This window comes from Pseudophryne corroboree, chromosome 5 (assembly GCF_028390025.1).
Source record: "Pseudophryne corroboree isolate aPseCor3 chromosome 5, aPseCor3.hap2, whole genome shotgun sequence".
Classification (NCBI taxonomy): Eukaryota; Metazoa; Chordata; class Amphibia; order Anura; family Myobatrachidae; genus Pseudophryne; species Pseudophryne corroboree.
In genome coordinates, this window is record NC_086448.1 from 285,924,151 (window position 1) to 285,937,703 (window position 13,553).

Here is a 13,553-nt window from a genome sequence, read left to right on the forward strand (position 1 = left end):
AAGACAAGGCACCCAAATCCGACACTCTTCTAGCAGAGGCAATAGCCAGCAAGAACACCACCTTAAGGGAAAGCCACTTAAGGTCAGCTGAACCAAGAGGTTCAAATGGAGGCTCCTGCAATGCCTCCAAAACCACCGACAAGTCCCAAGGAGCCACAGGCGGGACATAGGGAGGTTGGATACGCAACACACCCTGAGTGAAAGTATGAACATCAGGTAAAGTCGCAATTTTTCTCTGAAACCACACCGAAAAGGCAGAAATATGAACCTTGAGGGAGGCCAGACGCAGGCCTAAATCTAGGCCCTGCTGTAGAAAAGCCAAAAGTTTGGCTGTACTAAACTTGGAAGCGTCATAATGGTTAGATGCGCACCAAACAAAGTAGGAATGCCAGACCCGATGGTAAATCCGAGCAGAGGCCGGTTTCCGGGCCCGCAACATAGTTTTAATGACCTCTTCAGAAAAACTCTTAGCTCTTAAGACGGAAGCTTCAAGAGCCACGCCGTCAAAGACAGCCGGGCTAGGTCCTGGTAGACACAGGGGCCCTGAACGAGGAGGTCTGGACGTTGTGGAAGTAGAAGTGGACACTCTGACGATAGGCCTTGCAGGTCTGAGAACCAGTGCCGTCTGGGCCACGCCGGAGCTATGAGAAGCAGATTTCCTTTTTCTTGCTTGAACTTCCGAATTACCCTGGGCAGGAGTGACACCGGAGGGAACACGTACGGCAGCCGAAACCTCCACGGCACTGCCAGCGCATCCACGAATGCTGCTTGAGGAACCCTTGTCCTTGCTCCGAAGACCGAACCTTGTAATTGTGTCGAGACGCCATCAGATCCACATCTGGAAGACCCCACCTTTCCACGAGGAGTTGAAACACTTCTGGATGGAGGCCCCACTCACTGGCATGCACGTCCTGATGACTGAGAAAGTCCGCTTCCCAATTCAGGACTCCCGGAATGAATATTGCCGATATTGCCGGTAGATGGCGTTCTGCCCAACGTAGAATCCGTGAGGTTTCCTTCATTGCCAAACGGCTTCGAGTGCCGCCTTGATGATTTATGTAAGCCACTGTGGTGGCGTTGTCCGACTGTACTTGAACAGGACGGTTCTGAATCAAATGCTGGGCTAGGTTCAACGCATTGAAGACCGCCCGCAATTCCAGAATGTTGATCGAGAGCAGAGATTCCTCCTTAGTCCACCGACCCGGCAAGGAGTGCTGCTCCAGCACCGCGCCCCAACCTCTTAGATTGGCATCTGTCGTCAACAGGACCCAGTTGGATATCCAGAAGGGACGGCCTCTGCACAATTGTCGGCCCTGGAGCCACCAGAACAGCAACAGACGGACCTCCGGAGTCAAAGAGATCATTTGAGACCTGATCCGGTAAGGCAGGCCGTCCCACTTGGCTAGAATCAGCTTCTGGAGGGGGCGAGAATGGAATTGAGCATACTCCACCATGTCGAATGCTGATACCATGAGGCCCAGCACCTGCATTGCCGAATGTATCGACACTTGCGGACGAGAAAGGAAGCAACGAATCCTGTCCTGACACTGCTATAAGAATATGCAGGTAAGCATCCTGTATGTCCAGGGAGACCATGTTGTCCCCAGGTTCCAAGGCCAGAACTATAGAGCGAAGGGTTTCCATACGGAACTTGGAAACCTTTACAAACTTGTTCAGTACCTTGAGGTTGAGAATGGGCCGGGAGGACCCATTCGGTTTCAGGACTAGAAACAGCGGAGAATAGTACCCCCGGCCCCTCTGAGCAAGAGGCACCTGTACTACGACTCCTGTATCCAGGAGGGTCTGTACCACCGAATGCAGAGTGTTTGCCTTTGTCTGGTCCGACGGGATGTCTGTCTGGCAAAATCGATGAGGGGGTCGGTTTTTGAAGGCTATGGCGTAACCTCGAGTGACGACTTCCTGTACCTAGGCATCTGAAGTGGTCTTCAACCATTCCTGGGTATACCCTAGAAGCTGGCCCCCCACCCTGGGATCCCCCAGGGGGAGGCCCGCCCCGTCATGCGGCAGGCTTATCGGTCTTGGCTGCTGGCTGACGGGCAGCCCAGGCTCTTTTGGGCTTCGGCTTACCAGGTTTGAAAGTGCGAGCCTGCTTATGGTACGCCTGACCTTTTGCTTTACCTGAAGGACGAAAGGGGCGAAAGGACGTGCCTTTGGCCTTCGACACAGAAGGAGCTGTATTAGGCAGACAGGCAGTTTTGGCAGTAGCCAAGTCAGCCACTATCTTATTTAAGTCCTCCCCAAACAGAATATCCCCCTCGAAAAGGGAGTACCTCCTGGATTTTTCTAGAGTCCAGATCCACAGACCAGGAGCTCAGCCACAATATCCTGCGAGCCAAGACTGACGTAGTAGAGGCCTTGGCTGCTAGGATACCGGCATCAGAAGCCGCCTCTTTAATATAGCGAGAAGCTGTGACAATATATGACAAGCATTGTCTAGCATGGTCAGAGGAGATTTCAGCTTCTAACTCCAAGACCCATGCTTCAATAGCCTCTGCCGCCCATGTAGCTGCAATAGTGGGCCTTTGTGCAGCACCCGTGAGGGTGTAAATCGCTTTTAGACAACCCTCGACACGTTTATCCGTAGGCTCATTTAGAGACGTGACGGTAGTGACAGGTAGAGCTGAGGAAACCACCATCCTAGCCACATGTGAGTCTACTGGAGGAGGCGTTTCCCAATTCTTAGACAGCTCTGGCGCGAGGGGATAGCGAGCCAGCATCTTCTTTTGAGGCACAAACTTCGATCCCGGGCTTTGTCAGGGTTCCCGACGTATATCCCCTAGGTGTTCAGAGTGAGGTAAAACTTGTTTAATCACCTTCTGACTCTTGAAACTATCTGGTTTCTTAGGAGGAACGGATGGCTCGGGATCATCCGTAATCTGCAGAATTAACTTAATAGCCTTCAAAAGATCAGGAACATCCACATGTGAGCTACCCTCCCCATCAGCCGTATCTGAGTCAGAACCTGTGGGGTCAGTGTATGTGCTGTCTTCATCAGACGAGGTGTCAGTGACAGCAGTGGATTGTGAGGAGACGAGCGCTCGCTTAGAGGACCTCTTGGACTTAGGCGAGCGATGGTCAGACTTTTTAGTAGTCAGGGACTGGTTCAACTTCTTTAATTGAGCAGATAAATCGTCCGCCCACGGCGGGTTAGCTGCAGGGACCACATACAGTTGTACCGGCATTGGGGGTCCCATAGGGGGTGTTAGTTTATGAACTAGCGTATACAGAAGCGTGGAAAATGCGGCCCACGGAGGGTCAGTATGTGCCTCCGTTGCCACAGTCCCACTGGGGGGCAAGGAGCCCCCAGAACCATAGCCCACAGCTGCTATATTCTCCCTATATGTGCCTGTGGCTTCAGCAACACCAGCAGTGTGTTCCGCCCCAGAACCGTTACCCTCAGAAGTGGACATGATATAACTTGCAGTATGAGGTAACACAGTACAATTATTAGCTGCACTATATCCCTAAACCCAAACCCCTGTGCAGTGTAGTCAGCACCAGCAGAGATAAAGGAGAGATATGGTGACTAAATCACAGAGAAAAATACGTAGTACGGTATATCTTTGTGAAAATCCTATATTTAAAAACACCTGACGCACCAAGCCCCCTCAGGTTATAGAATATAGGGATAGCAAGTTGAGTGAAAGACACGAGATGGACACCACTCAGCTATCAATGCACACACATATAGTCACAGTTTGTACAGTGCAAAGGTTATTACAGACAATAATACTGCACTGGACTAGCTTACACAGCTATATAGTCAATAGATATAACACTACACAGTAAGAAACTGGATGTATATCACAGGGTAATTGTACTCTAACTAAATGTACTCTTTCTTACTAACACTGACTAAAAAGGCAGGTAGAATACTTAAGTGTCATGTAAAGGCACAGCGCTGACAACCAGGCGGCTTTACATAGGAGGATTTGCCCAAGCAGTCCCAGGAACAGTGAGCTGAGGAGTAATGGCGCCGCAGACACTGACAGGGAGTGAGGAAAAGACAGAGATGCAGCTCCAGGGCGGGAACACTTGCTGGAAATGGCGCCCTGGGGCTGGGGGAGGGGCTTCAGGTCTAAGCCTTATCCCCCTTGCTGGCAAAACCACCGGGTACTGTGGGCGATATTAAAATCGGTTTTAAGAGAAAACCTGACCTGCGCCCATGCCCTGGTGATCTAGTGGGGTCGCCTGTACCCACAGTGTCCACCGCCAGCGCGCGCGGCCCGCCTCACACTGACCGCGCCGGATCGCGATAAAGACCGGGTCCCGCGAGCGGGACCCACTTACCACCTCCCGAAGCGCGGCCACGCGATCCTGGAGAGCCCGAGCCGTGTGTGTCTAACATGAAGAAAGCCTCCACGGTAGGTACCCGGCAACCAGGGCTCGGGAGTGTACAGCGCCGCTGGGAAGAGCTGGAGCTGCAGCAGTGAATGTCACAAGACATTTACCACCGCTGCTGCCCTTGAAGTCTTCACTTTTTACCTCATAAAAAGCTTTTCTCAGGGCTGCTTGAAGCAGCCCCTCTGTTAAGTGCCTGCTTACTGCAGCACCAACTGACAAACTGAGCTCCTGTGCTGGGAGGCGGGGTGATATAGGAGGCGGCGCTGTGCATTCTGGGAACAGTCAAAGCTTTGAGCCTGTTGGTGCCTCGGATCAAGATCCTACTCTACACCCCATTGTCCAGACTTGTGGAGCCCAGTGTACCCCGCAGCAGAAAGATTGTTATCATTCATATCATCCAGTGTCAACACCCAGTGTGTTTGTGGCTTAACTCTCTCTGCACATGTTACATCTGCCCCACCTACAGTGCAACATGGTTTTCTCCAGTTGCTTACCTTTTTTGTTTGCTAACAAACCTGAAAAAAACCCTATGTCATCTATGATTTTATTAATTGTAAAGTAATTTATTGTGGTGTCATCAACTGTGAAATCATCAATTTTTATGTTATCTGTGATGTAATCAACAGTGGTGTATTGTTTAATGTAATTTGGGATGTCATATGTGAATACATCAATTGTGATGTCATCTGTTGTGAATTATGACTTTTTATGCCATCAGTTGTTGTCACCTGTACTGTCATCATCACTAACAGAATAGAAGGTGACAGCACAATTATTGACATTACAGGTAACATCACAGGTGATGACAACACAGATATATGATGTAATCAATTTTGATGTTTCCAATTGGGATGCCAGCTGTGATGTTATTAAATAAAATGTCACATCAACTGTGAAGTCATAAATTGAGATGTCATCTTTGATGTCATTAATTGTAATATCATCATTTGTGATGTCATCTTTGATGTTATCAAATGTTTTGTCTTTACTGTGATGTCCACAGTTAAATGCCTTTTCAATTACATCACTCGTGATGTCAACTGTGATGGGATAAATTGTTATATCATCTTGATATATTTAACTTCTGATTTCTCCCCAAAACATATGTGGAGGGTGGGGGGCAAGAATATAGATTTCTTAAATATATTTTTCTATTCTAAATTCATATTTCATCTCAAATCCAAATTGTTTCAGTATTTAATAAAAAAAATAGCAATTTTAATTTTCACTATCTCAATTATTACGGAAGTTGTATTTGCAAGAAACTACCTGATAAAAGTGCTATGATGTAAAACACATTTATTATGCAGTTTGACTTATCTATGGGATGTAATGAAGTCTGAGTTCGGCGGCCATACGGGATGTCGGCTGAACTCTGACGTTTTTTTTAAAGGGGCAATCATGAATGAGGCTAAACCACGCCTTGTATATGATTGCCCCTTTAAAAAAAAGTCCCAGTTTGACCGGCATCCTGCACGGTCATCGTACTCGGACCTCATTACATCCTGGCCATCATGTGTTTTCGGCATAGTATGCGACATTACCATTCCCACCTCTTTTAAAAATATTTGTTTTGCTCTTTTTGCCAGTATTTTGTAATTCTCAGTAACCTATTATTCTAATTAAAGAGGGAAGTTTTATTGATGAAAGCTTAGAAAATGAAGGAAGCATTTGTGGAAGTGACTCTACATTCTACAGACAAACACAAGGTAAGTTTTAGTTTGTGTCAATAATGGACGGAGTTGACTACTGAGGGCATGTCAGTTTAGATGAAATTTTTGCAGTTGGAGCTGAAACCCCATCAGAGGCCCCATAAGTGCCCTATTATGGGCTTCATATTAGTCGGCACAGTGAAACCCGACAACGGCCCCCAACCAAGACAGCACACACAGCATCTAGTTTGCTGAATCTGGCAGGGGAGGGTCAGCATGGGCATTTCCCTTTTGCTGCGCGCAAAGCACCAGCTTTTGCAGCTTCAGAAGAGCAGTGCTGGTGCTCCAATTAGGCAAGAGAGTAGCCTATAGTGTTAGACGCAGTGTTTAGGGGCACCTATGAGTTGGGGTTGTTCTACCGGCGGCTGGGATCCCGATGGTCAGCATCCTGACCCAGAACACCGGCGTATGGGGCGAGCGCAACGAAGCCATTTGCTTGCTGTGCTCGTCACAGGTTCTATTACCACTCTATGGATGTCGTGGACACCCACAAGTGGGAGTAGTCCCTGTTAGTCGGCAAGCCAACTGCCGGGATTTCTTGCGGGCGGAATGTAGGGGTCGGTATTGTGACCGGCGGCCTCCTGACCACCGCTCACATAACTACATCCCCCACCTACAAATCTAAATGATGATCCTACATTCAAAAGCCTAAATCAGGCTGCCAACAGATCATGCGGGTCATGGTACTGGGGTGTGTGGAAATGTTTGGGTGTGGCCAAACTACATCACATGCTTTCAGCATATGCAGTGTGCCATTGCATAGAAGAGATGCGCGCCAAGGGTTCATGGCTGCACCATCTTGCGGAGAGAGGTTACCCCTAACTAGGCCTTGATTCTGCCTGCCCCCCTCTCAACGCTCCTGGCCTGAACATGTGTCCAGCTAGTGCCACTTAGACTGTTACCATCATAACATTTTCAAGTCTGGTTCTAACAAATAATCAAGTTTAATGTCTAATATATAGTGCATCTCTGTTCATGTTAAATGTAGTGCAGCAACATCTGATGTATGTAAACTTGCTGATGGCTGCTGTAATAATAATTCTGCCTCCTTGCATGCAGGGCACAGCATGATGGACACCCTTTCAGTGGCCTTACGTGTGGCAGAAGAAGCAGTGGAGGAAGCAATTGCCAAAGCTGAATCATACGGTGATAGCTTGGTAAGGTTACTGTCTATTGCATGGTTGTGTGAAAGAGCGTACTGTATGCCGTAAAAAAAACAAAAATCTTGGGGAACAATATTGTTTCAAAAAAATAACAGTTAACAATTGGGCAAATACTCTATGCACGGACAGAGTTGAGTAGCTCGAATCATATGTAACCTAGTGAAACTCCTACTTGCCTGAAATAGCCGGTAATAGTCACAAGAAATCCTGCAGAGAACAGGTTTTGTTATCAGGTAGGCCTAGTGGGGATAATTAGTGGTTAACAGTATGGAACACATGGAGAATAACTTATGCTAGCCAGTACAAACTGATACCACTGAGCAATAGGCACATCTGACAGTATCTAAATAAAGCACATCACCATTCCTCATTTTGCTTCTGCTAGATAGAATACCAGACATTATAGACAGCACCCAACACTTTACATGAAGCCCTATCTATCACCTGTCCTGAAATATTCTCTGAGACAAGGTATACCATGTACATTTTACATTAGCCTTTATACCAGCATCCATCATTGTCCTCCTTTTTGTTCCCATTTACACATTCTTTTTTTAGAACTACATTCATAACTTTACAATCACTGCTGGTGTTTGATGCTTGAGTGTTCAACACCCTTTGATTCCTTCTCTAATCAGCTGCTTGAGAATTAGGGAAGCCAATCATGCCTCATTTTTTTCAATCTTGGGATTTGGGATTGAAAGAATCTCAATCCCAGTATTTCCGGGACTGATTTGAAGAATAGGTGGCACCATAAATTACAGCATTAGTGTGATCCCATGGCTAGTAAAAGGCCATTTTGGCTGGTAGCAGCTAGGTTTCTCTTAGTTGGGGTGCAGGCAGCGCTGTGTGTGTGCCTGGCTGATGTGCCCCCCGTGGCAGAGCATCCCAGGCTGTAACACTTGCAGCTGTGGTGTTGCTGTTGTTACCACTAGTGTGGTGCCCACTTGTGATGGGACTTCCACTAGGGCTGCTACTGGGTCTCTGCCAGATGCCGTCCAGCAGCCTGACCAGTAGTGTATTTGCTGGCAAATCATCCACTCCACACTACACAGGGTGCGCCAATCAATCCTGCAAATCTAACAGTGAGAGCCCAGGCCTGCGCAGCATCTGAGCTGAGTGCTTAGTGCTCAGTGCAGCCTGGCTGAAAAGAAATCTGTGCATGCACACTGTAATCCCGGAAATACCAGGATTGAAGGCACCAATCCTGGGATTCAAATCCCTGCATTTCTTTGGGCCAAAATCCTGGGATACTGACAATTCCTATCCTGGGATTGGCCTCCCTACTGAGAATATCCTATTGTATATAAATTTCATCAGAACCCTTTCTGCAAAAGCAGAAACATCAGCAGCACCATTCAATCTCTGATCGCCCTATGCTGTGTCAGAATAAGCATCTCACCTAAAATACTGGGGCATCACCAGCTGCGTGCCAATTCACAGTGGCTGACTATAGCACGCTGGGAAAACACACCTATATTTTTCTAGTCACCACCGTTACCTCCCCCAAGTGCCGTGTACATTGTCACTAATGCATTGCGGTGTGTGCATTACGGCTTTGGTGCATGTTATCACTCCACTGTGTCCATAATCTACATTGTCCACTAGGGAAGCCAATCCCGGGCCATTCTTTCAATTGAAAAATGGGCAATCCCGGGATTCCCGGGATACTCGGGATTGGCTTTTAGCTATGTGGCCGCCCCCTCGCCCCACCCCGCCCCGCACATGTAACTCACCATATACTGGGGGCGGAGGGTGGGGAACAACCCCTCATCTCTCCTGGCGGCTCCCTGCAACAGCTGACGGTGCAGCGTGACCTCTCACGCTGCGCTGGGGAGCCGGAAGAAGGAGGCCGGGCAGCGTCTGAGCGTCCTGTGGACGCTCAACGCTGATCCCTCAATCCCTGGGATTGGAGCTTCCAATCCCGGGATTGAATCCCGGCCATTTTTGGCCCTAAATCCCGGGATCCCGCCGATCCCGATCCCGGGATTGTTCACCATATTGTCCACCTCTGAATCAGGCTCATAGAGCCTTGTCCATGATAAGTTAAAAGGATTTTCATTTAGATCTCATTGCTTTGCCTCTTATAGAGAATACATAATGTTAGTGATCCTAGAAGCATATTTTTGTTCTTCCTGCTATTAACCAAGAACATTTATTAATAACAGAAATAATATTTAAAAAAAAAACTACATGGAGCTCGTGAATGGATTTTCCTGAAATGATTCAAAATATTTTGTCTGTAAGCAAATACTAATTGGTATCAGATCTCTAAATATGTTATGCTTTTTGTAATTATTGTATTACAACTTACTTAAAAACAAAACACTTTTAGATATTAAAGTAAACATGACATTTAATGGCAAATTATTATGACATTAATGACAGGGTTATTAGCATATCATGTTAAGGTTTCCTAATTTCTGAGTATTTAATTCAGGCTATGTCTCCAGGCAGTGACGCGTGCTTTTATAATATATGCTGCTCCAAGACTTGCTTTCTATTTGGAAAAATACTGTAAAGCTAAGGCGAGGGCAATGGCATCTATAGGCTTTATTTATAAAGTAAGCACTAGGCATCGCTGCACCGAGGTTTAGGAACATCTTAATTGGCTTAATTCTGCCAGTAAGCACGTTCATCATATGATCAGCGCAAATTTAAGTACATTTATTGTTTTTTTTAGCACTACATCAGGTTTCACCACTCAATGGTGGTCATTCCGAGTTGTTCGCTCGGTAAATTTTTTCGCATCGCAGCGATTTTCCGCTTAGTGCGCATGCGCAATGTCCGCACTGCGACTGCGCCAAGTAAATTTGCTATGCAGTTAGGAATTTTACTCACGGTTTTTTCTTCGTTCTGGTGATCGTAATGTGATTGACAGGAAGTGGGTGTTTCTGGGCGGAAACAGGCCGTTTTATGGGTGTGTGGGTAAAAACGCTACCGTTTCTGGGAAAAACGCGGGAGTGGCTGGAGAAACGGAGGAGTGTCTGGGCGAACGCTGGGTGTGTTTGTGACGTCAAACCAGGAACGACAAGCACTGAACTGATCGCAGATGCCGAGTAAGTCTCGAGCTACTCAGAAACTGCACAGAGATGTATTTTCGCAATAATGCGAATCTTTCGTTCTCAATTTTAAGAAGCTAAGATTCACTCCCAGTAGGCGGCGGCTTAGCGTGTGCAATGCTGCTAAAAGCAGCTTGTGAGCGAACAACTCGGAATGACCCCCCAATGTACAATTGTTAGCTCAGACTCCAGTAAATGCAGGTATCTCACTGCCATTACCATAGTATACAGACTACATATTAGATGAATGATCAATTGCACGCAAGTCAGAGTTTGAGGAGTTCTTTGTGTGATAGTTTGTGTTATCATTTCTAATCCAGTCAATTAGATTAAGATAAGAACATACAAAAAGTGAGCCTGTTGGGGATGGATTAGGAGACGGTTGATAAATTGTGATATTGGGTATGTTCTCTCTAAATAGGCAGACTTTACAGTAATTAATATATCATGTATTGAAGGTTGAAGAACTGGGCTGGCCAAGTACAATCACTGTGGCTGGTAAAAGCAGCACTTGGAATAAGAGCATATTTAGTATAAACATTTTTGGATTTGCATTAGTTATAGCTCCATCCTACTTTAATGATACCCTCACCCCTACATTAGTGATATGCCCTCGCCTGTATTAGTTATACCCCCCTTACATTAATGATACCCCCACCTCAACATTAGTAATACTTTACATTAGTGGTACCACTACCCTTACATTAGTGATACTCCCTCTTAAATTAGTGTTACCCCCACCCTTTCATTAATGATTCTCACACTCTTACATTAGTGATACCCCTCCCCTACATTAGTAACAAACCCGTTCATTTGTAACACAGAAAACGCACTTTATAACCGGATACATACGGGAGACTGGCAGACGGGAGTCTGCTTGCGAGCTTGCTTCGCTCGCTACAGGTTATATTCCCACTCAGGTAGTGGCGTGAACCCACCACCCGAGTGGGCATGCCGTGCTGTGGTTGGAATTCTGACCGATGGCATTTACCCCTGCTGTCGGGATTCTGGAATCGGTATCCTGAATGCCAGCATTCCAACAGGCGGTATATTAACCGTATCCCTTTATAACTGTTGCAAAACTAAAGCATACCATGTTTACTTACGATATAAACACATCATAAAAATGTTGTTGACTTTGGGGTGAGGATTACAGCCACTTTAAAGAACACCTTTCCATACACTCAGTATAGGCAGCTTTTTTGTGTGTACGAAACAATATTTCGAAGATTGCCATTAAATCAATGCCTCATGAATGCTGGTCGTGATGTACCGCAATAATGCTTGTGGTTCCTAGTGTATCTTTAAAATATATGTTTAACGCAAAAACCACAATAACAGAAGCATACAGACCAACCAGTCATTCAGATTGTCCCCCAAATGAATGGATAACAATATACAGTATAGTATAGTATAATGAGGATGAAAAAATTTAATCCAGACAATAAAATATTAACAAATCTGTATGATGGTAGAGTTAAAGCTCAGTTTCAGCGCTGGCAATACTTAGGGGTGATGTATCAAAACTTGGAGAGAGTGCTAGAAAAATAACAGAAGCTTATTGGTTGGTACTTTATCTCTTTCCACTTTATCTCTCTCCAGGATAAATCTCTCCCTAAGGCTACTTACACACCTTCAGATAAAGTCTAAAGATCCAATAAATTCTCTGACTTGACAGAGCGATTATCAGATAGGTGCACACCCATACACGCTGAGCAATATTTAGCTCAGTGTTTGCTATTTTCCAATATCTTCCATGGGACCTGGAGGGTTGGATCGGATGTGCTGCAAACGCTATTTCATTCCTGACCTCCCGGTCCTGTTAAAGCCATCTGAAGTCAGCACACACTGAGCTAAAAATTGCTCAGTGTGTTTAGATTATAAATAGATATATACTGTAGCAATGGCAAAGTGCAGCCAGGATGTGATTCTTCACCTCAGTATGCTGATCACTTGTTCACATCATAAACAGCCTTTGTGATGTCACTCAGCTTTGATAGACAGGTCACTGCTTTGTAGAAAACTGTCAGATATCAACTGTATCTGCTGATATGGCATTTAATAATGTAAGGTGTGCCTATTTTAACCTAAATGTTATATGTGAAAATGTTATTGAATAGGATAAGCTACTGCTCTTGTATACACACTTTATACAATTATCAGGCCAATCATACAATAATCAGCTTATTAGCCTTTTAATTGTGTCGTATGTACCTGGCTTAAGATGAGAAAGAAACCAGCCCGATTTAAATGTTCTCACCATACGATCATGACATCTGGCATAAGCAAGAACACAAAGCAGGGTACTATGAGATAACTGATTTTCCCATTCTCCAGCATGCCAATCACTTTCCCTCTCAGTCAATCTGACATTGATGCCCATGGGGACCCTCCACATATAGAAGAGCACTCTGCCTGGATTTTATTTCTTACAGCGCTGGGGCTTTGGGCTCCATCACGGCCAAGTACATGGCTCCTCCCTTTGTCCAAGCACCTGCCGTTAGGTTTATTAGCTTTGTCTTAAGCAGAGACGTCACCAGGTGTGGGTACACCCGGTGCGCACTCTGCATCACTACACCCCCCACTCCCTCTTCCCACACTCACTCCGCCGGAGCCGCGGGCGGACGGAAAGGGGGTGTGGTCTAATTAAAAGGGGCGTGGCCATGTGTGTCTCCTCTTCTTCACTCCGGGGGTGCGTGTATCCAGCTTCCTCTGAAATGCTGGCTGCCCCTGGAGACTAGGCAGCGTGCAGTGCTGGCTCCTTTTCTGTGACAGGAGCCTAGTGCTGCAGAGGATTATCACACTGCAGCACTCGGCTCCTGTCACTGCAGAAGAGCCAGCACTTGGTGTCACCCCTTCCGTGGGTGATACCTGGGTGCTGGCCGCACCCCCCGCACCCGCCTTCTGACGCCACTGGTCTTAAGTACTGTAGACTGTGCATTTATCGGTACAGGAAAAAGGAGTGATATTCCTGAAATTGTTGTCAAGATTAAAATATATGATGATGATGATGATGATGATGATGATGATGATGATGATAATAATAAAATTAATAAAAATGTACACACTGTCCTCATTGCAGATATTTGGGGTATAGCTTCCTTGCTAGACTCGCTGGATTTAAGGTGGGTACACACTAGGTGATGTGCTCAGTGAGCGTCATCGCCTAGTGTGTCCTCCTCCTGGGCCGGGCTGCCCAATGTGGGCATACAAACTGTGTAATATTGCTAGCGATATCACACAGTGACGTC

The 13,553-nt window shown here is 46.2% G+C and overlaps 1 protein-coding gene across 2 annotated transcripts in view; it reads left to right on the plus strand.

Moving 5' to 3' along the window:
- Window positions 1-13,553, plus strand: part of MYRIP (myosin VIIA and Rab interacting protein) — an 835,957-nt gene that overhangs the window by 589,003 nt on the left and 233,401 nt on the right. For both annotated transcript variants that reach the window (XM_063922392.1, XM_063922393.1), the window contains exons 5-6: window positions 5,994-6,074; window positions 7,137-7,234. In XM_063922392.1, coding sequence (XP_063778462.1) covers window positions 5,994-6,074; window positions 7,137-7,234 — 179 coding nt within the window. The remainder of the gene's footprint in view (window positions 1-5,993; window positions 6,075-7,136; window positions 7,235-13,553) is intronic.